Consider the following 22,372-nt stretch of genomic DNA (forward strand, 5'->3'; position numbering starts at 1 on the left):
CAGGAGATCAGAATTTGTCTTCTGTCATTTACATTCTGAATTTTATTTCTTATGTTTCAAAGAGGGTGTATTTATGGTTTCTATCAGGAGTCTTCTCATTTTTTTGTTGTGAAACTGGGCTCCAAGAGCAGGTTACTCTTAACTCTTAATACTTTAGAAATGTCTTCTGGCTAATGTCCAAGCCATTGTTGAGGTGGGAAGTTGTAAAATACTCTGCCAACAGCTTGAGACGAAAATTGCTGTTTAGCATGCTGTCCTTGTAAGTATATTTTTTTAGGATTATCAGTAAAGAGTAAAAATGATTTCTCTTTTTAAAATAATCTCCCTACCTATTCCAAAAAGAATTTGAGATTGCTCACATCTTAAGGACAGTGAGTCAGTTAAAGATTTTAAAAGAGGAAGCCACATACCCGGAAACCACACACTTGGAAGGGTGAAACTGTAAATACATTTGATGTAGAGCTCCTAGTATTGAGGCAGAAGACAGAAATAATAGACTGAATAATGCTGGCAATGCCCTGCCTGCAATGACACACCTTCAGCTCTAGGAGAGGCCTCAGTCACCTTTCATCCTGGGAGTGTTCTCAAGGCCTTTTGCTGATCTAACTGGCAATGAGGAGCACACACTCTGTGTATTTTTGTCGGGGGATGAAGTTAGACTGCTTCCCCATGAAACCATTCTTCCTAAAAAGATATACCCTATGTTTATCCTGCTTCCTCACCATGGGCGTGGGGGAGGAATTTCCCAAGTCTTAGTATCTGAAATAGTTTTTATACTTAACCCAGAACAGTAGGACACAGTCTTGTGACTTGGTTGCCAAGTGGAACCAGAAGTCTGGAAAGCTTCTCGCTGAATTTGGGCCTGCCATTGGCACTTACGTGGGTCACATGATGTCACATAGGTCTCAGCATGTGAGCTCACCTCAGTTTGAGTGAGTGCCTCCCTAGGTCCCCTGCCTGGTCCAGGCTTGTCCTGGGTGTAGAGCTGTGCCAGGCAGCTCCTGTGGTGATCTTCCCTTTATGCCTTGCTCTGGGTTTCCTGCTCTCACTTTTCTTTAACCTCATTTTCTTGTTCACTTTTTCTCTTAAATTTTGTCTGTCTTAAATCCTCTTTGTAACAGGGAAAATGTATATACATTTAATTCCTAGTGTCTAGCTTTTCTACAAGGGAACACCTGTATTCTCCCTTCATTCTTTGACCTCAACTTCTGAGATTATTGTATACTCAAACTTAGCCAAAAGGTCAAGAAGCCATATCTGAGGGTTTTTTTTGTTTTATTGTTTTTTTTCATGAGTCCTTTTAGACTTGCCACTTTGTAAACAGCAGATGACATGCTTAATGGTTTTGGAGAACTTGAAACTCTCCCAGCATTTTAATTTAAAAAATTAGTATGATTGTTAAAGTTTAGAAACTTTAAAGAACTCAATTTTGTTGTTTTTCTTTAAGCTTTTGCCTGTTGGAGAGAGAGGTTTTTATTACAAAAGTAAAATTTTGTTGTCCTAGCTTTTGGTTTCTTTATTTGCTTGTTAGCCCAAAGCTTTTCTCCAGGTAATTTTTTCCCCCTAATTCTAACTATATGTATCTGTTGGAAAAAAAAAAAAAATAGAAAATGTGGAAAATACAAAGAAAATTCAGTCTCTTCTGATCCCCCATCCAGAAATGACTATAGCAACTATTTTGGGGTGGAGGTATACATTATTTTGTTTTTGTATGTATACATTTGTTCCTTTAGGAAGCCACATAAGAAATATGTACCGTTGCCTGCTTTTTAAGTTGACCATATATGATTATTTACCTAGGGCAGTGGTTGTGCTATAGATGCGGTGTTGCACAGAAGTAAATTTTATGTGGTTTTCCTAAAAACGGTGCTAAATAGACATGGAGACTATGATACCAAGTATTCACAGGACACAGACATTCCTTGGCTAAGCTAAGATCAGGCCAGCAGCATTACTAAACTGTGATTTCACTTGGTGTAAGGGTAGCAGTTAGATCCCAGAGGAATGTAGGAATTGCTTGGCTCTCTCATATTTTAGTTGTCTTATTTGGGCCTCAGGAAGAGTTGGGTATCAGTCCATTGAAAATTGAGTTTTCTGGCAAGGGCCTTTGCAGATGCCCTGTTATATCAGTTAAGAACTGCTGGTAACAAATGTGTTGATAGCCAAGTTGCCATTTGCTTATGAAAACTACATACCTTTGCCTGTTCCTATCACAGAAGGAGGGCCAGTTGCTTGGTCAGCAACATTGCCTTCAGTAATTTAAAATTATTAATGTACCTTCTCCCTACCCAATGGTGAATTATGAATTATTTTCCAGAACTTGTTCACAGGTGGAGCTCTTTAAGCTTAAATTACCTAATTGAACAGATTATAATTTCTTAAGATTGGAGTGTTTACAAAGACTTCATGTTGAGAGATGTTCCTTAAAATGCCATCATTTAGTTCTAGAGGTTTTCTGGTGGAATTTTTTTGCATCCTCTAAGTTCAGAATCAGCAAAGTAGAAGGATATAAAATCAACACTCCTAAATCTAATGCATTTCTATTCAGAAGTAATGAATCCACTGCAAGAGAAATCAGGAAAACTACCCCATTCACAATAGACTAAAAAAAAAAAAAAGAACTTGGGAATCAGTCTAACAAAAGAGGTGAAAGACCTCTACAATGAAAACTACAGAACACTAAAGAAAGAAATTAAAGAAAACCTTAGAAGATGGAAAGACCTCCCATGTTCTTAGATAGGCAGAATTAATATTGTCAAAATGGCCATACTACCAAAAATTTTATACAGGTTCAATGCAATTCCAATTAAAATCCCATGATGTACCTCATAGAAATAGAGAAAGCAATCATGAAATTCATTTGGAAAAATGAGACCCAGAATAGCCAAAGCAATTCTTAGCAGGAAGAGTGAAGCAGGAGGTATCACAATACCAGATCTTAAACTATACTACAGAGCAACAGTAACAAAAGCAGCATGGTCTTGGCACCAGAATAGACCAATGGTACAGAATAGAGGACACAGGGCCAAAACCACATAAAGTACAGTTACCTCATACTAGACAAAGGTGCCAAAAACATACAGTGGAGAAAAAAAATAGCCTCTTCAACAAATGGTGCTGGGAAAACTGGAACGCCATAGGCAGCAAAATGAAATCAAACCTCTATCTCTCACCCTGCACAAAATTCAAAATGATCAAGGACCTAGGAATTAGGCCCGAGACCCTTCACAAAAAAGAGGAAAAAGTAGGCCCGAATCTGCATCACGTTGACTTAGGACCAGACTTCCTTAACAAGACCACCATAGCACAAGTAATAAAAGCAAGAATCAATAAATGGGATAGATTCAAACTAAAAATTTTTTCTCAGCACAGGAAACAATCAATAATGTGAAAAGAGAGCCTACAGAGTGGGAGAAAATCTTCCACACACACTTCAGACAGAGCATTCATCTCCAAAGTTTATAAAGAACTTAAAAAACTTTACACCCAAAATATAAAGAACCCAATCAGTAAATGGGCTAAGGAAATGGGCAGATACTTCACAGAAGAAGATATATAGGTGATCAACAAATATATGAAAAAGTGTTTATCATCCCTAGTAATTAGAGAAATGCAAATCAAAACCACCCTAAGATTTCATCTAACTCCAATTAGAATGGCTGTTATCAAGAACACAAGCAATAATAAGTGTTGGCGTGGATGGGGGGAAAAAGGCACACTCGTACGTTGCTGGTGGGGTTGCAAATTGGTGCAGCCACTCTGGAAAGCAGTATGAAGATTCCTCAGAAAACTTGGAATGGACCCACCATTTGACCCAGCTATCCCACTCCTATTATACCCAGAGGACTTAAAATCAGCATACTACAGTAAAGCAGCCACATCCATGTTCACAGCAGCTCAATTCACAAGAGCTAGATTGTGTAATCAAACTTGATGCCCTTCAGTTGACAGATGGATAAAGAAACTGTGATATATATACACAATGGAATATTAGCCATAAAGAAGAATAATATAGCATTTGCTGGCAAATGGATGAATTTGGAAAATATCATGCTAAGTGAAATAGGCCAAGCCTAAAAAACCAAAGGCCAAATATTTTCTCTGGTAAGTGCATGAAAAAATATAATGATGGGGGGGCAGGGGGAAGAGATGAATGAAGGAACTTTGGATGGTGTAGAGGAAAAAGGGGTGGGAGGGGGTGGGGGACAGAAAGATAGTAGAATGAAACAGTATTACCCTATGTATATGTATGATTACATGAGTAGTATGAGTCTACATTGTGTACAACCATAGAAATGAAAAGATGTACCCCATTTGTGTGCAATGAATCAAAATGTAGTCTGTAAAAATGAAAAGATTTTAATAAAAAAGAAACAAAAATAAGAATCAACGAATGTGATGGATTCAAACTAAAAAATTTCTTCTCAGCAAAGAAAACAATCAGTAAAGAGAGCGCCTACAGAGTAGGAGAAAATCTTTACCACATGCACTTCAGATAGAGCACTAACCTCCAGAATTTGTAAAGAACTCAAAAAACTTGACACCAAAAAATACAAATAACTCAGTCAATAAATGGACTAAGGAACTGAGCAGACACTTCACAGAGATATACAATCCATCAACAAATATATGAAAAAATGTTCAATAGCTCTAGTAATTAGAGAAGTGCAAATCAAAACTACCCTAAGATTTCATTTCACTCCAATTAGAATGACTATTATCAAGAATATGAGCAACAATAGGTGGTGAGGATGTGAGGGAAAAGTTACACTCATACGTTGCTGGTGGGTTTGCAAATTGGTGCAGCCACTCTGGAGAGCAGTATGGAGATTTCTTAGAAAACTTGGAATGGAACCACCATTCGACCCAGCTATCTGATTCCTTGGTTTATACCCAAATGACTTAAAAATCAGCATACTACAGTGATGCAGCCACATCAATGTTCATGGCAGCTCAGTTCACAGTAGCTAAACTATGGAACCAACCTAGATGCCCTTCAACAGATGAATGGATAAACAAACTATGGTATATATACACAATGGAATATTACACAGCCATAAAGAAGAATAAAATTATGGCATTTGCAGGTAAATGAATGGAACTAGAGAATATCATGCTAAGTGAGATAAGCCAGTCCCAAGAAACCAAAGGCCAAATGTTTTCTCTGATAAGTGGAAGCTGATACGTAAGTCGCAGTAGTAGGGTAAGGGAAGAATGGAGGAACTTTGGATTGTGTAGAGGGCAACAAGGGGAGTTGAGGGGGCAGAGGGAAGGAAAGATGGTGGAATGAGACAGACATAATTATCCTGTGAATATGTATGATTACACAAATGGTGTGACTACATCATATACAACCAGACAAATGAAAAGTTGCACTTCATTTGTGTACAATGAATTTAAAAAAAAAAAAAAAAAACATCATTTAGAACAGAAAAGCAACATGAGGTCTTTCCCTAGGTCACCTAAAAGGGAGCAGATAATAATTGGGTGAAGTTACTGTGAGACTAATAGAGGGTTTTTTTAAAGGATGGTTTAAGTTTAGATTGTTGGTTTTTAAAATTAACTGTTTTCTCTTCTTGGACAAATAACAAAATTTGAAATCCCAGTTGAGGCATTAAGTGTGACCATGACAATCATGTTGCTAGAGCTTACTGCTTTGGATTCTGTCTGGGGGCACATGGAGAACCAGGGCCAGGTGCAATGATTATTTTAAACTATTTTTTTTAGATATTGATGGGCCTTTATTTTATTCATTTATTTATATGTGGTGCTGAGAATTGAACCCAGTGCCTCACACATGCTAGGCAAGCACTGAGCCACAACTCCAGCCCCAGGTGAAATGATTTTTGGTACTCAGTCTAATATATTAAAGAGTCTGGTGTTTTAAGCAGAAGCATTTAAAATTCAAAGTCTTATAAGACTGTGTCCTGTACCACTGAGATTGAGAATAAAATGAAATTTCTAATATAGTACATAGCTTGAGGGATGGGTTTTTAGTCAGATATGTGAGAAGCATTTTCCACAATAGCTTCATTCCAGTTTGTAGTCTTGCAACTGACTATTCCTTGTTTGGCCCACACTTCCCTGTCTCTCTCACTTTTTTTTTTGTTTTGTTTTGTTTTGTTTTTTTGTGCGGTGCTGGGATTGAACCCAGGGCCTTGTGCTTGCAAGGCAAGCACTCTACCAATGCCAACAGAGCTATATCCCCAGCCCTCTCACTTTTTCTTTAACAACATTGTTTTATTTACAAGTTCTTGTCTACCCTCATAATAAATGATACTAATATAGTGCCAGGCTGGCTTCTAGGCACTCTGCATGTAACAATTTATTTAATCCTCACAGCAGTCAGATAAGGCAGGTACTGTTTTCCCTAGTTTACAGATAAGAAAATCAAAACCGATGCCAGCATTCTTACCCCAGCAGTGTGATCCCAGAGCCCGGGCACTGTAGATTGCATATTTAATAGGTTGTTCCTTTGAAGTGAGGAATTAGCTACTTCATCTTCCAAATATTACTATGGTGCTTTTGTATTTTCATGGCTTTTTGGGGGTGGCTCCTTTAGTGCTACTTTGAACTTGGTCTGTTTTAGTACTCACATTTTGGTTTAGAAGCACCGTATGTATTAATGAGCTAAAGTTGAGTAGCTTTTATTCCTCATACTGTTAGTCAGTCATAAAATGGTACAGACTATTTAGCTTTGAATTATATTTCAGAAATATCATGGGTAGTAATATTTTTCAACTCCAGTGAACCTGTGAATTTTCCCTCTGGATTGATTGTTTTCTTGTTTCTTGAGTCAGTTTTCTGTAGGTTGGAATTGTAGGATGTATGACTTGGGGGATAAGAAGTGATGAGAAGGTCATCTGGAAATGATTTCTGCCCTTTTACAAACACATATGTGGCATCTTTAAGTCACTTACTCTATGGTAGTGGATAGTATTCATTCCACACATTTATTAACCTCTGTTTTATGTCAAGCACTGAACTTATTTACATTTTTAAAGAATGGTAACTGCCAAACAGAACAACATTTCTATATAAGGAGAGTAGAGTCAGATTTCTTTCTTTTTTTTTTTTAACCAGGGATTAAACCTAGGGGTGCTTAGCTACTGAGCCATGTCCCCAGCTCTTTAGTGTTTTATTTAGAGATTGGGTTTTGCTAAGTTGTTAGAACCTTGCTAAGATGCTAAGGCTGGCTTCGAACTTGTGATCTGCCTGCCTCAGCGTCCCAAGTTGCTGGAATCACAAGTGTGTGCCATCACCATGCCCAGCTGAGCCAGATTTCTTGACTTGAATGAGGTCAGTATAATTTTGCCATCACTGGCTTCTGGAGGTTGAAAGAGTGCTGGGACCTCCAGATATGACCACATCAGAGTGGCAACTGTGGATGGCATATATTCGGTGTATTTTGCAGTTCATTCACATTTGCAAAGGGACTGGTCCCTTTGCAGGTGGGTTTGATTTCTCTTTAATCGCCTTATCTCCTTTATTTCTTTTTTCTTTTCTTTTTTTAAAGCAGACTATTCTTTGTGAAAATGAAATGCAGTATTCGATATAGTATTTAATACTGTAGAGTTCTGAATTTGTTTCTTGGCTCTTTTTCAAAGAATAAAGTGGTATAGAATATGTAGGTCTGCTTAAAATCCATAAGGTGTTAAAGGAAAACATTAGCAACTACTGTGTTGTATCCATTCTGAAATGCACTTTCTCCCCCCACGTTTTAACATCTCTGAAATTAGGATTTATTTTACAGATGTTGGCATGATGGGATTATGATTGGCAGTATTTTTTTCTTGATAGATGAAATGGTGCATCTTATAGTGAACATTCTAGATTTGATGAAAAGTATTAATACTTAGACTTTTTGAGCAGCATGTTTGTTAGAAAGTTGAATCCCATTGAATTTTTCTTTTGTTTCAATAAGTGTGAAGTTGTTTCGTATTTCTTAGATTTTGGTTAAGAAGAGAAATGAAAGCCAGTCATTTATTTTCCAAGTTCTTCATTATAAATTGTTTATGAAATTACAGAAGTAAAAGGTAATACTGTGTTTTAGAATTTCAGTTTTGCAAAATGAAAAAGTACTGGAGATGGATGGTGGTAATAGTTATACCACAACAATGTGAATTTATCTAATGCTACTGAATGATACACTTTTACACTTTTTTTTTTTTTTTGGCACTGGGAATTGAACCCAAGATTGCTTTACCATTGAGCTACATTCCAGTCCTCCTTTAAAAATTTTTTTTAAAATTTTAAGATAGGGTCTCACTGAATTTACATATATATATATATATACACACACACACACACACACACACATATATGCATATGTATACTGAATATAAATATATTTATGTTTATTTATTTTTGGTATTGGGGATTGAGTCCAGGGGTGCTTAACCACTAAGCTACATCCTAAATTCTTTTTATTTTTTATTTGTATTTTTTAATTTTTTATTTTTGGCACGGGGAACGACCCCTGAAGCCCTGAAGCACTTAACCACTGAGTCACATCCCCAGCCCTTTTTTAAATATATAATTTAGAGATAGGGTCTCACTGAGTTGCGTAGGCCCTTGCTAGGTTGCTGAGGCAACCTTGAACTTGGAATTCTCCTGCCTTAACCTCCTGAGCCTTGCAATTACAGGCGTGTGCCACCATGCCCAACATCTTTTGAAATATTTTTCTCCTAAGATTTTGCACTACAGATGTGTTTATGTTTAATTTGATCTGCCAAGTCACTTTTTCACTGTGTAAATACTATTGTTAATAGTTAAAATAATGTGGAGGAGACTATTACTTGGGAACTGCTTTTTTTGATTTTTGTTAAGGTTAAATTTACTACACTTTGAGCATCCCTAATTTGGAAATCCAGAATGCTCTGAAATATGATGAAACTTTTTGAGTGCAGTGCTCTATTCTGCCAGGGTCAGATTTTAGAGCACTTTGGATTTTTGGATTAGGTTGCTCAACTGATAATCTGTTGTACATATTCCAAAATCTAAAAAACTCCAAATTTAACACACTTCTGGTCCCCAGGCATCTCAGATAAGGAATACTCAACTTCTGTTTCATTTATTCTCCATTATATATTTTTTCCTGAAAGTAGTCTATGTAAATAAATTGTAGTAAACTACTTCAGCTTTTAATACATATCATAAGTACAAGGTAAAGGATGTGATAGCCTTAAATCAGTTGTTTGGTGTAAGGATGCTCTTTTTCCTTCTGATTGATCCTTAGTCTTTCCTTGGTCCTTCCTATCTATGGCTTCCTTCAACCCTCTACTCCGTTCCTGAGGATTTCATCTCTCCTCTGCTCCATTACCTTTGATGACTTCTGGTAGTTTTTAAAACATAAAGGCCCACATGTCTGGCAGGCTCTGCTAGGCCCTGCAGAGTTTTCCCCATTGACAACTTTCCCCCATTTCCACACTCTGCACTCTGGTGTCTTGGCATCCTGATGGTCACCCTGCCCTCAGGGAAACATTTTCTGTCCTGCAGGTCTTGTTCACTTGCAGTGATTCTTTCAGAGAGCGTATTTGAGTTCTTGATACTACGTACACGAGTGAATGTACATAATGTCTCTCTTCTCATGTCAGCTCTACAAGTTGGGATGATGTTTTTGTTCACTATCATATTCCTTTTGCTTGGCATGTTTGGCACTTGATCAATATTCAAAGAAAATTTACTAAATGAATAATTTGACTTTTCTTTTTTTTCATGGTACCAGGGATTGAACCCAGTGGTGTTTAGTCACTGAGCCACATCCCCAGACCTTTTTTATATTTTATTTAGAGACAGGGTCTCGCTGAGTTGGTTAGGGCCTTGGTAAATTGCTAAGGCTGACTTTGAACTTGTGATCCTCCTGCCTCAGCTTCCTGATCCTCCAAGATTATAGGTGTGCATCACAATTTGACTTCTCATAGCTTGTTTTATAGAGTTGAGGAGTTTGTCATGAGGAGTTGATAGTATTAACAAGTAACCTGACTACCTAGGTCTTGGTGTCTGGCAATTTGGTTTTCACTAAAACTGAACTTTAATTGTTTTAACACTCATCCTTTTTTGGGGGGGGTTCTTTTAAAAATGAATTTGGAGATGGGCATGGTGGTGCACATCTGTAATACCAGTGGGCTTGGGAGGCTGACGCAGGATGATCACAAGTTCAAAGCCAGCATCAGTAATTTAGCAAGGACCCTAAGTGACTTGGAAAGACTCTGTCTCAAAATAAAAAAAAAATTTAAAGGCAGGTACACTGGGGGATGTGATTCAGTGGTTAAGCACCCCCGGATTCAATTCTTAATACAAAATAAAAACATAATTAAATTCTGCAGTATCTGGGAGCCCGGGCTTCCATTAATAGGGAAGCAAACAGGGGATCTGTTTTGTGGCTGGGGCTGTAGTTCGGTGGTAGAGCACTTGCCTAGCATGTGTGAGGCTCTGGGTTTGATACTCAGCACCACATACAAATAGATAATAAAATAAAGACCATCTACAACTAAGAGGAAGCAAACCGACCAAGTAAATCAAGCAATCATATGTAGTGATTCAAATGAGCAGATATGTAAATTTCTAAAAATAAGCCTGGAACAAACTGTTCTCTAATTGATATTTATTTTAATTCCAGAACATGGTCCAAGACAATTCCTGGGAAAGTGGAGTTCTTCTCTAGTGAGGGTTCAGACACGTCTATACCAATTCCAATAGTGCCACTACGGGGCGTGGATGACTCCTACCCACCCCAGAAGAAGTCTTTTATGATGCTCAAGTACATGCATGACCACTACTTGGACAAGTATGAATGGTTTATGAGAGCAGATGATGATGTTTACATCAAAGGAGATCGTCTGGAGAGTTTCCTGAGGAGTTTGAATAGCAGTGAGCCCCTGTTTCTCGGGCAGACAGGACTGGGCACCACAGAAGAAATGGGGAAGCTGGCCCTTGAGCCTGGTGAGAACTTCTGCATGGGGGGGCCTGGTGTGATCATGAGCCGGGAGGTGCTTCGGAGAATGGTACCACACATTGGCAAGTGTCTCCGTGAAATGTACACCACGCACGAGGATGTGGAAGTGGGAAGATGTGTCCGGAGGTTTGCAGGCGTACAGTGTGTTTGGTCTTATGAGGTAAGAGCAGAGATCTTTACTAAAGGGAAGATTTGTAATTTTGTCATTAGTTCTGAATTCATTTGTAGGAAATTAGTGATAATATCCTTTTTGAGGGTTTAAAATTGGTATAAATTATACATTTTTTCTAGCCTCAGGGTTTTTTGTTATGTTTTGTTTGTTTTTAAAATTTGAGTTCCCCTTAATCCCTTATCTCTTGGTCTTGGCTTTTGGAACATGCCTTCTATACCTTTGTCATAAATACCTTGGGTAATAAACAATGACACTTGGGGCTTAAATAAAACACGTGGTTTGCTGATAGTCATAGTGGCATTTTCATGATTATTCCAGAAAAAATCATCTCTGTATCATTTTCTACTGACTCCACAGAGATAATTGCAACAGCATAGGATACTTCCTGGTCCTAGTCTCTCAATAACTGACTACTCTGATCTGGTCATGATGACCTACACAGATTAGAAACTTACATGTTTTGAATTATAAAATGCTTAGTAATGTGAAAAAAAAAAAAGCCAATAGCATTTGGCTTTGCATTTATTTTGAACCTTGGGGTTTGGGTAGGCTGTGTGCTTAACATACGGGAGACTTGGGGTTGCATCCCTAGCACCATAAATAAATATTTTGAACCTTGACTTTTTGAATAGTTATTGTAATCTGTAAATTTACAATGTAGTTCCTTTCAGATGAGGTGGTAGGCAATTTCTGAGTTATCTTGACATTCACATGAAACTTTTTGTTTGTTTGTTTTCCCAAAAACCTGAAGCTTTTTGAAGGAAGTCTATTTGTACTTGCTTTGTGATTAGTAGTTTCAGAGGTTATGAGTTAGCTTTTTTACTTTTTCTGTTTTTATTGGCAGATGTGTACCTCTTGCCTGCAGTTGCAGGATCTGATAGCAGTGAAAAAAATGATTTAGGTGGTGGTGTGTTTAGATCGATAAACTACTGGTAGTTGTGAAGAGTAAAGGGAATTGTATGTCTTTTGCCCAAGAAAAAGATGTACTTTCTGATGTAAACTGTTAGCTCTTTTGGAGTCAGTTTTCTAAAATACTTAAATGAAGAACTGGTGTTCTCGCATGTACTTGCCTTCCCCCACCACACTTGCTTTTAAAGGTCTTGTAATCAGTCTGTTACTTTTATTTGAACTTTTAGGGAAATAAACATTTTCAAGTATATGGGAAATGGTCTTCATGTAGTTTTTAATTTTTAATTTGCAAAGATGTTTTTAAGTGCTGGGTGTGATCTGAATAAATCCCTTAATCTTCATGTGCCTTACACTCCTGCTCCCACCCCTCCAGTATGTAGGTGGTTGCTCGCTGGGCCTAGGGGGTTTCTGTTTTCATGGATTTTTGCAGGAGGAAAGCCATTTGGGGATTTCATGCCATATTAAGCAGAACACAGCTGGCAGTATTTCTTCATTTTTCTCCATCCTTAATTAAGTAGATACAACCTTAAAATATTTCACTGGGGCTAAAAAATGTAATGCTATGTAGTTTGGAATACTTTCTCCTGATGCTTATCTCTGAGAAGAGAGCCTTCTTGGTGGATTTGTAGAGGATAGACCTACTTCTGAAAATTAAAAAAAAAAAGTCTTAAGCATAGTCATGTTTGCGCCCTAGATATACTAAATAGACACATTAGAGCCAATATCTTGAGTTAGATCTTGATCTAACACCAGTTCCAAGATGTAGTTGTAAAGTGGTGTCCTGGGGCTGCAGGGAAGACTGGGGGTGAGTTTTCTTGTTATAATGTAATCTAGCGTTAAGGTTTCTAACACCCTCGGCAGGGGTGACTGGTAATCATCCTGTGCTGAATGCTTGGAGCCCACCTCTTAGACTGATGCATCTGCAGATTCCTAATAATTAAAAGGGGACCTGGTGGGTGAGGAAGCTCTCTCCTTGGGTGCTTCTCTTTCTCCCTGCCTTGGAGTTGGGTCAGTGACAGCAGCAGGGAGGATCTCCCTGGGAATGTGGGGCAGTCTGTCAGGGTGATTCTGCTGCTTTGCACAAATGTCTTATGATGACAGGGCTTTTACTAGATACTGCTGGCTTGCTCTCCCTGGTCTTAGGCCAGGTGGCTCTGTTACCAGCAGTGCTGACAGTTCTTTTTTCCCTTTCTTTGAGTTGCCTGTTCATAGTTTTGGCCCCCACTTTTTTGTTGGAACTGTTATCAGTCTCAGGGTTTTGTTGGAGTGCTTTATTTTGAACAGTATCTTCTTCCAGATCATGACTGTCTTTTCATCTTCATTGTGAAATTTTTATTATAGGCAAATTGTGAATCCATTCTATCATTCTTTTCTTTGATGTTTCCTTTTTTTAAAAAAGAATTATTCTTGTTTAAGAAATTATTCCCTTCTTGGGGTCACAATATATTTTTTCTGTTTAAATTTTGCCTCTTCATATGTTGGTTCTTCATTCACTATTTTAAAGAATGTGTCCATTGGGATTATTCTAACCCTTTGTTAGACTTTTGATTTCTTCTTTCTTTTGGTAAGTCTTTAATAACTTCTAAATTATTAGAATTTATCATTGTATTCACCGTTCAGACAAGATTAATCTTTCATGTGGATGAACTTTCACTTAAACACCTTGTAAATCTGTTTCTCCATTACAGCTACAGAAGAAAATTTTGAGGTAGAGTCTTATGGTGAAGACAGTTATGTTAAGCTTTGCGTCTTGGAAGGTACTTATTTTGCTCAATTGTAAACCTATCCAGACGGTTAATTTTTTTTTCAAATATAAATAATGCCTTGGATAATATCTATATAATTAAGTGACTCGTGAGAAACAGCCATCACAATCAAAACCCAAATTCATTTCTAAGCTTGTTTTGATTATTACTGGTAGTTATTTATTAATAAATGGCTTTTAAAACTTTACTTAGAGGGCTGGAGTTGTGGCTCAGTGTAGAGTGCTCACCTAGCACATGCCAGGCACTGGGTTCGATCCTCAACACCATAATAAAAATAAATAAATAAAATAAAGACATTGTGTCCATCTGCAACTAAAAAATATTTTTTTATTAAAATACCTGGAAATGGGTTGGGAACATAGATCAGTTGGTAGAGTGCTTGCCTTGCAAGCACAAGGCCCTGGGTTCAATTCCCAGCACCACAAAAAATAAAATAAAATAAAAAATCTGGAAATAATTTTAAACTCACAGAATTTATGGGAAAGTTGAGAATGTGGGCCTAGAGACTGTTGAATACTAGAAAAGTCTATAGGAATTTGTCTATAGCAAGGCCTGGTTCCCCTTGTCACAGGGGTTTGGCATTATTAACTCAAGTTTTTAAGATTTTTCTGAGAAACATGATTAATAAGTCTGAAAAACTAATTTGTTTTATTTAAGAAAATATTAAATACTGTTCTTTTAATAAAGGGACCAAAAAGAACATTAACCCACTTAATCTATTGGTTTTATGTTTTAGTTTTTAATTGGCGTATTCCTGTGGAAAAAACGCATAGATTGTTAAGTGTAGAGCCCTGGGGATTTTCACAGACTAAACGTAATTGGGTAACTGGCACCTAAATCTTTCACTTATTTTAACTCATTTTTTTCTTTTTTCCCTTGGTGCAGGGGATTGAACCCAGGGCTTTGTGTGTGCAAGGCAAGCACTCTACCAACTGAGCTACATCTCCAGCCCTTAACACAATCTTTGAAGAGTAAAAAAGGCATTTGGGGGTTGGGGTTGTGGCTCAGTGTTAGAGCACTTGCCTAGCATTTGTGAGGCATTGGATTTGATTCCCAACACCACATACAAATAAGTGAATAAAATAAAGGCCCATAAACAACTAAAAAGTACTTAAAAAAAACAAAACAAAAGGTATTTGGGGTAGGAAACAATTATTGCTAATGAAATTTGGAGGTAGACAAAGATGGATTTAATAATTTTTAAGAAGTTATTGTTTTAATGGATAATGCTGTCACATGAAAATTGAAAGAGTTTACAAAGATAAATCTTCCCACTTTTCTCTCACTGGGTTCTTCCATCAGTCAGTTCCTTAGGGTGCATCCTTCCAAAGGCACCAGGAGGTATCGAAGGGCATATTAATTACATCATGACAAACCATTTAGTTTATATCTTTCCCCTTTTACATGAATGCTAGCATGTAAAAGCAATGTTATATGTACTGTTTACATCTTGCTGTTTTTCACTTAAATTTCCTATAACATTTTCTGTTTGGTTCATAATCTTTTACAAAAAATATGGCCCTTAAGCTATTTGCAGTTCTTTACAGCAGTTTTTCTGATCAGTCATTCAGCACAACACTTCCCAACCTTCTTCATATCATGGTACTCACACTGGGAGACTGACTTCATGGGCTCCTACCCCAGCCCCTATCTGCTGCAACCATCCGTGCTTCGCTTACCACCCTAGACCTGGAGAAATGGCTGTCCAGGTACAGCTGAACTTGTTCATCTAGTTCTTTTTTTGGTTGGGGAGGGTATTGTGGATTGAACTCAAGGGCACTGGACCACTGAGCCACATCTCCAGCCCTATTTTGTATTTTATTTAGAGACAGGGTCTCACTGAGTTGCCTAGTGCCTTGCTTTTACTAAGGCTGGCTTTGAACTCATGATCCTCCTGCCTTAACCTCCTGAGCTGCTGGGATTACAGGCGTGTGCCACCGCACCTGGTTCTGAACTTGTTCATAATATGCCTGTATGCCAAGATACACCAGTTGTGATGCTTCGTGTTAGCTAGTAAATAAGAACCGTCTTCTGAACTAGTAGGAAAATTGAAAAATATTAAAACACGAATGGCTTTCTTTTTCTCCCAAAAAGACTCTGGAGACAAAGTTGAGGAAACAAAGATACATGTTCACAAAACAGATGAAAAGTATGAGGCCTTGTGATACTGATTTTAAATTAAACTATAAGGAGATCAAGATCAATGATATTCTTTTTATGGGAAGGCACATCATCTGTGGAAACCAGAGTTTACAGCAAAATATGTAAAAGAAGAAAAGATCTTCCTTATTTGGCTGGTTTATAAAGGAATGTTGAACATTTATAAAGGAATGTTAGATCAGAAACCTGGGATTTTTTTTTCTTTATTAATAGATTAATATCTCCTAACTGGTGGTTGTCATGGAGATGATTCATGTTGCAGTGGTGGCTTCCTCCTCATTTAGACTGCCCATCCACCTCACCTACCAGAGAACCAGGCAGCTCCCCATCCTGTGGCCAGAGTAGATGTTCCACAGACCACACATTAATGCTGTACGGTACTGGGCATGCTTATACTGAGCCTTATTCTTTTGTTCCGGAAGTTTAAAAGTTCAGTTAGTCAACCTCTGATACATTGGAAGTGGCAAATTATCACCCCAAAAAGGGGGACTACTGTATAAAGTGAGCAGGAAAGGCATGAAGGGAAACTGAAAAATTAGAGAAAGTGAGCAACACAGCAGTCTAAGACCAAACATTGTGCTGTGGAATTCTAGTTTCATTCCATTGTGGGTGGAAAATGTACTTTGTATGATTTCAATTATTTTATGCCCAACTTACATTCTGTCCTGGAGAATGTTCCATGTGTGCTCGAGGAATGCTGGTGTTGAGTGTTTCATAGATGATAATTAGGTCTAGTAGGTTTATAATGTTGATCAAATCCTCTATTTCCTTGTTGATCTTTTTTCTGGTATTCTAGTCATTATTGAAAGTAGAGTATTGAAGTTTAAAATATTGTCCAATTGTCTATTTCTCCCTTCAGTTCTGTCAGTTCTTTCTTCATTCATTTTGGGGATTTGTTTTTAGGTATATAAAAACAATTCCTAGATGTACTTAGGAATGTTTGTATGTACTGTACTTTCCTGATGGATTGATCCCTTTATCATTATAAAAGTCCTTCTTTGTCTTCGTTAATAATTATTGTCCAAAGTTTATTTTTTTGGATATTAACATAACTACTCCAGCTCTCTTTTGGTTTTGCATGGTAGATCTTTCTCTGCCTTTTTACTTTTAAATTGTATCTTTGAATCTAAAGTGTCTCTCTTGTAGATAGCATATAATTGAATAATTTTAAGGTCCATTCTGCCAGTTCTGCCTTATAAGTGGAGTGTTTCATCCACTTTCATTTAATGTAGTTACTGAGAAGGTAGGATTTGTGTCTGCCATTTTGCTATTTGATTTCTGTATTTTTTTTTAAGTTCTGCTCTTTCTCCAGTACTTTTTTATGTTTAACATATTTTCTAGCGTAGCATTTTAATTCCTTTGTCATTTCTTTTTTTTTTTAGCTTTTAATTTTTTACAGACTGCATTTTGATTCATTGTACACAAATGGGATACATAATTTCATTTCTATGGTGTACACAATGTAGATTCATAATATTTGTATAATCATACATGTACATGTACATGATGTCTGTCTCATAGCATGATTTTTCATACCCCTCTCATTTTCTTCTACATATTCTAAAGTTCCCCCATTCTTCTCTCCCTCCCTGTTCCCCCACCCATGTTATATATCATTCTCCACTAATCAGGGAAAACATTCGGCCTTTGCTTTTTGGGCTTGGCTCTTTTCACTTAGTATGATATTCTCCAATTCCATCCATTTATTTGCAAATGCCATAATATTATTCTTTGTGGCTGAATAGTATTCCATTGTGTATATATACCAGAGTTTCTTTATCCATTCATCTGTTGAAGGGCATCTAGGTTACAATCAAGAATGTGAAGAGAGATCCTACAGAGTGGGAGAAAATCTTTTCCACACCCACTTTAGATAGAGCACTTATCTCCAAAATTTATAAAGAACTTACAAAACTTTACAACAAAAATACAAAGAACCCAATCAATAAATGGGCCAAGGAACTGGACAGACACTTTACAGAAGAAGACACACAGGCAGTTAATAAATATATGAAAAAGTGTTCAACATCTGTAGTAATTAGAGAAATGCAAATTAAAACAACTCTAAGATTCTATCTTACTCCAATTAGAATGACTATTATCAAGAACACAAACAATAATAGATGGTGGCATGGATGTGGGGGAAAAGGCACGCTTTTACATTGCTGGTGGAGTTGCAAATTGGTGCGGTCACTCCTTTGTCATTTCTATTTCTATATTTTTTAAAAAAGTCATTTTCTTAGTAGTTGCCCTGAAGGTTACAATTAACATCTCAATAACTTGGTTAGATTAAAACCAACTTCATAACAAAAGTAAACAAAAATATTTGCTCCGGATAGATCCATCTCCTGGCTTAACTTTGTGCTGTTGTTGTCATACAAATTATATTTTTTATACATTGTGTGCTCACCAACATAGATTTATAATTGCTTTATGCAGTTGTTTTTAAAATCAGATTAGACAAATACATTTATGTAGTCTTTTCTTTTTACCTGTGTAGTTACCATTATTTGGTTCTTTATTCTTGTTGATTCCAGTTACTATATAGTGTCCTTTCATTTAGCCTGAAAGAGTTCCTTTACTTTTTCTCTTAAGGTAGGTTTACTAATGATGAATTCTGTTTTTATCTGGGGACATCTTAATTTCTAACTTACTTTTGAAGGATAATTTTGTTGAATGTAGACTTTTTGGGTTGGCAGAGTTCTTTTAGCATTTTGAATGGAGGCTTTCTGCCATCCATGTTATCTAACAGATCAGTTGTTGATTGTATTGATGATCCCTTTATGTGATGAGTTACTTTTCTTGCTGCTTTCAAGATTTTCTCTTTGGCTCACCACAGTTTGATTATGATGTGCCTAGGTGTGGCTCTCTTTGTTATTCTTGGGTGTTTTTTGAGCTTGTGTATATGGCTTGCTTTTCATTAGTTTGGGAATTTCTCAGCCAATATTTTTTCAAGTATTCTTTCTGCTGTGCGCCCCTTCCCCGCCCCCATTCCCATCATGCATGTGCTGATTCATTTTTCTTCATTCATTTTTTTTTTTCCTGTTCATCAGACCAGGTAATATCAGTTGACGTGCCTTTGAGGTTCACTGATTCTCTCTTCTGCCTATTTGAATTTCAAATATTGTTAATTTTTTTTTTTTTTTTTCCTTTTTTGGTACCAGGGATTGAACTTGGGGGCACTTAACCACTGAGCCACATTCCCAGCCCGTTTTTTTGTGTTTTATTTAGAAACAGGGTCTCACTGAATTGCTTAGGGCTTAGCTTAGGGTCTTGCTCAGTTGCTGAGGCTAGCTTTCAACTTGTGATCTTCCTGCCTCAGCCTCCCAAGCCACTGAGATTACAGATGTGTGCCACTGCACCTGGCAAGATGTTGTATTTTTCAATTCCAAAATTTCCGTTTGGATCTTTTAAAAAGTAATAATTTTCTTCTCTTTATTGATGTTCTTTCCTCCTGTTTTCTTGCTACTTTGCATATCTCATAATTTTTGTTGGAAACTGAGCATTTATCATCATTTAAATGTTACAACTCTGTAAATCAGGTTATCTTCCTTCTCCGTCACATTTTGCTATTTGTTTAATGATCTTTCAGAACTCATTCCATAAAGTCTGTATTCTTTTCTGTGTGCCACTGAAGTCTCTGTTCAGTTTGCTTAGTGTTCAGCTGATGTTTGGGCAGAGATTTCCTTAGTTGAGGAGAATTCAAGTCTCCCAGTCTTGTTTTGAGGGAACTCTGCATACCTTTTGATGCTTGCCCTTAGAACAGGCAGTTGACAACTCTGCTTTAGCCTTCACTTCCTACTTTTGCAGAGCCTCAAGGTCAGATAGAGATGAGCACTTAGGACTTCCTCAGGTCTTTCCTAAACATGTGCACAGCCCCACTCATGAGTATGGCCTTCTACATTTCCAATATATTCAGTGAAGCTTTTCAAAGTCCATTTGGACATCTCATTCCGTAGCTTTCTTTTTAAACTTTTAGTTATCTTTTGCCCTACCAGCTACTCTTTTGAACTGTGCAGTGGTCAGGTGTTTGAGACTGTTTCTGATAAATACCCATCCCTTCATCACTGTCTATTCCAAAGAGGTTATTTGCATTGGGAGAGCGCGGAGGTCAAATAAAGACAGCCTTGCAAGTGGTGTCTTCCAGGGGACTTACCAGTCAGATCACATCTTGGCACTTCTCTGGGAATGGGGCTTTGAAGGAAAGCTAGCCTCTTTGGCCCCTCCAGTGGCTTCTGGGTTGCTTGTTCTCATTGTGATTGTGGACTATGGGTTTTCAAGACCAGGGTGGATCTGGAAAACAGGAATTGGAAATAGAGTTAGTTAAAAGGTCACAAAACTCACTATTAACCATAATTTTGTGGTTTTCTTGTGTAAAGCTTCCTGGATTTCTGCAGAAATTTAGCTAATATATAGTCTTGAAAGGGTTACCTCTGAACATTTTCGCTAGTTTTCTCTTTACTTCTGTGAAGAACAGAATTTTTTGGAGGTTCTTACTCCACTAGTTTTGCTTATATCACCTAAAAAATCACCCTTTATGGAGTCTTAGGATAGAATCTGTTTAAGAAGTATTGTGTCTTAAAAATTAGAACGACTTCAACCAATGAGTTATAATACTCTTGTACATTCATTTTAAAAATAACTTGTATGTTTGCTGTTAGCAATATGCTGTTTCATTTGGGGGCACAGCCATGCAGAAAGCAAAGATCCTGTTATAGTGTGATGGAGCTAGGCTGGAGTGAGGAGGGACAGTGAAGAGTAGTGTGTGATATGTGTTTTAAGATAGCAGGGAGACCAGTATAACTGGATGGAGTGACAGGGTAGAGAGTGGTCAAAGATGAGGCCAGGAGGCATAGATGTTGAAGGGGGAAGGGAGTGGTGTGAACATCCTGTTTGGGCACAGATAAACCTGGGCTTAAATTATAGTGCTCCATTCAGCTTGATTCCTCACTAGTTGTGTGGTGTTGGGCAGCAAGTTACGTAATTCTCCTGATCCTTAATTTCTTTAAAAATCGGGTAAGGGTAGAAATTACCTCCATTGTAGAATGGCTTCTAGGATTCATTGAGATGATATATGTTATTATATTATAGCTAGTGCGGGGCAGAGTGTGAGGGCTTGTGAAGTGGGAGGTTGTTGGAAGTATCCTCAAGTACCAGAAAAGCAAAGCCATTTAGAACTCATTCCTTAAGAGTTCTATGTAAATACATATTTGACTGATTTGTAGTAACATTGTGGTCTTGGAATCCCTGTTCTTACTTTTACAATTGAGAGAAGACTGTTTTGACAAATAATCAGAGTTTACTGAAAATGGAAATGTTAGTTGCTTGGAATCTCTTTACTGGCAAAATAATGCCTCCTGCAGGTATGTAAACACCTCCGAAATGGTGTCACCATTTGGTCTGTTAGCACAGTGTTGTGAGGGAGGCAAATTGATATGTCTTCATGTTTGATAAGTTAAAGGTATTCTAGGCTTTATTAATCAGCTTTCTTCTTAGAAGGTGATCACTAGGTGTATTTAACCTATTACATTTAGTTGGCAGGAAAAGGGTCTTATAGCTCATTATCAGAAGTTGGGATCCATATATCACTTTCTTTATTTCAAGATATAGCCCAGTAGCATAGTTGAAAGGGTTGAGACCATATATATATATATATATATATATATATATATATATCATTATTCCAATTCCTATAATAGAACTGGTAATCCACCTTTTAAACGTACATTAGTATTCAAAGTGCTATAAAAGTCATTTGGAAGTAATGGTTCCGAATACTAAGAATTTATGAATAAATGAAAACGGGCTAATCTATTTAAAAAACCCCACACTATCTAATTAACAAACCAACAATAACCAGAGCAAAATACTCTTAGGACACACAGGAAGGCAAGGATGGACGGGTGACAATTGGAGCAGGGCAGGATGAGTTAAGGGGACAATGTGGAGAGGCTTCGATAGCCTGGCTCACCCTATTTAAAAGTATTTGGATTTTTGGACTGTTATAGACAAAAACCCGATGGTACCCTTTCACATCCCCCTACCCCTTTCTCCCTACTCTTCTAGCATGTTAAGTGAGTGGGTTGTGAGGATGAGGGGCCAGCAGTGAACCTCAAGTAAGAACATGGGGAGAAATCAGAGATGATGGAAACAAAGACATTTTGACTAGAGATGAAACTGACACTTTAAAGGTAAAACTAAATGATATTTTAAAATATCTTTTTTTGTTTCTGTAGTTGATTTTGCAAATGTCTGTTTATGTAGTCTGGTTGTAAATTATTCTTTTTTTAAATTAAAATCTTTTATTTTTACAGACTGCATTTTGATTTATCGTACACAAATGGGGTACAACTTTTCATTTCTGTGGTTGTACACAATGTAGATTCACACCATTCATGTAATCATATG

The 22,372-nt window shown here is 37.3% G+C and overlaps 1 protein-coding gene across 1 annotated transcript in view; it reads left to right on the top strand.

Moving 5' to 3' along the window:
- The window catches only part of CHSY1 (chondroitin sulfate synthase 1), an 84,323-nt gene that overhangs the window by 8,381 nt on the left and 53,570 nt on the right, over positions 1 to 22,372 (top strand). The window contains exon 2 of the mRNA XM_079122104.1: positions 10,622 to 11,117. Coding sequence (XP_078978230.1) covers positions 10,622 to 11,117 — 496 coding nt within the window. The remainder of the gene's footprint in view (positions 1 to 10,621; positions 11,118 to 22,372) is intronic.

The sequence above is a fragment of the Sciurus vulgaris genome (assembly GCF_902686455.1).
Source record: "Sciurus vulgaris genome assembly, chromosome: 2".
NCBI classification, from domain to species: domain Eukaryota; kingdom Metazoa; phylum Chordata; class Mammalia; order Rodentia; family Sciuridae; genus Sciurus; species Sciurus vulgaris.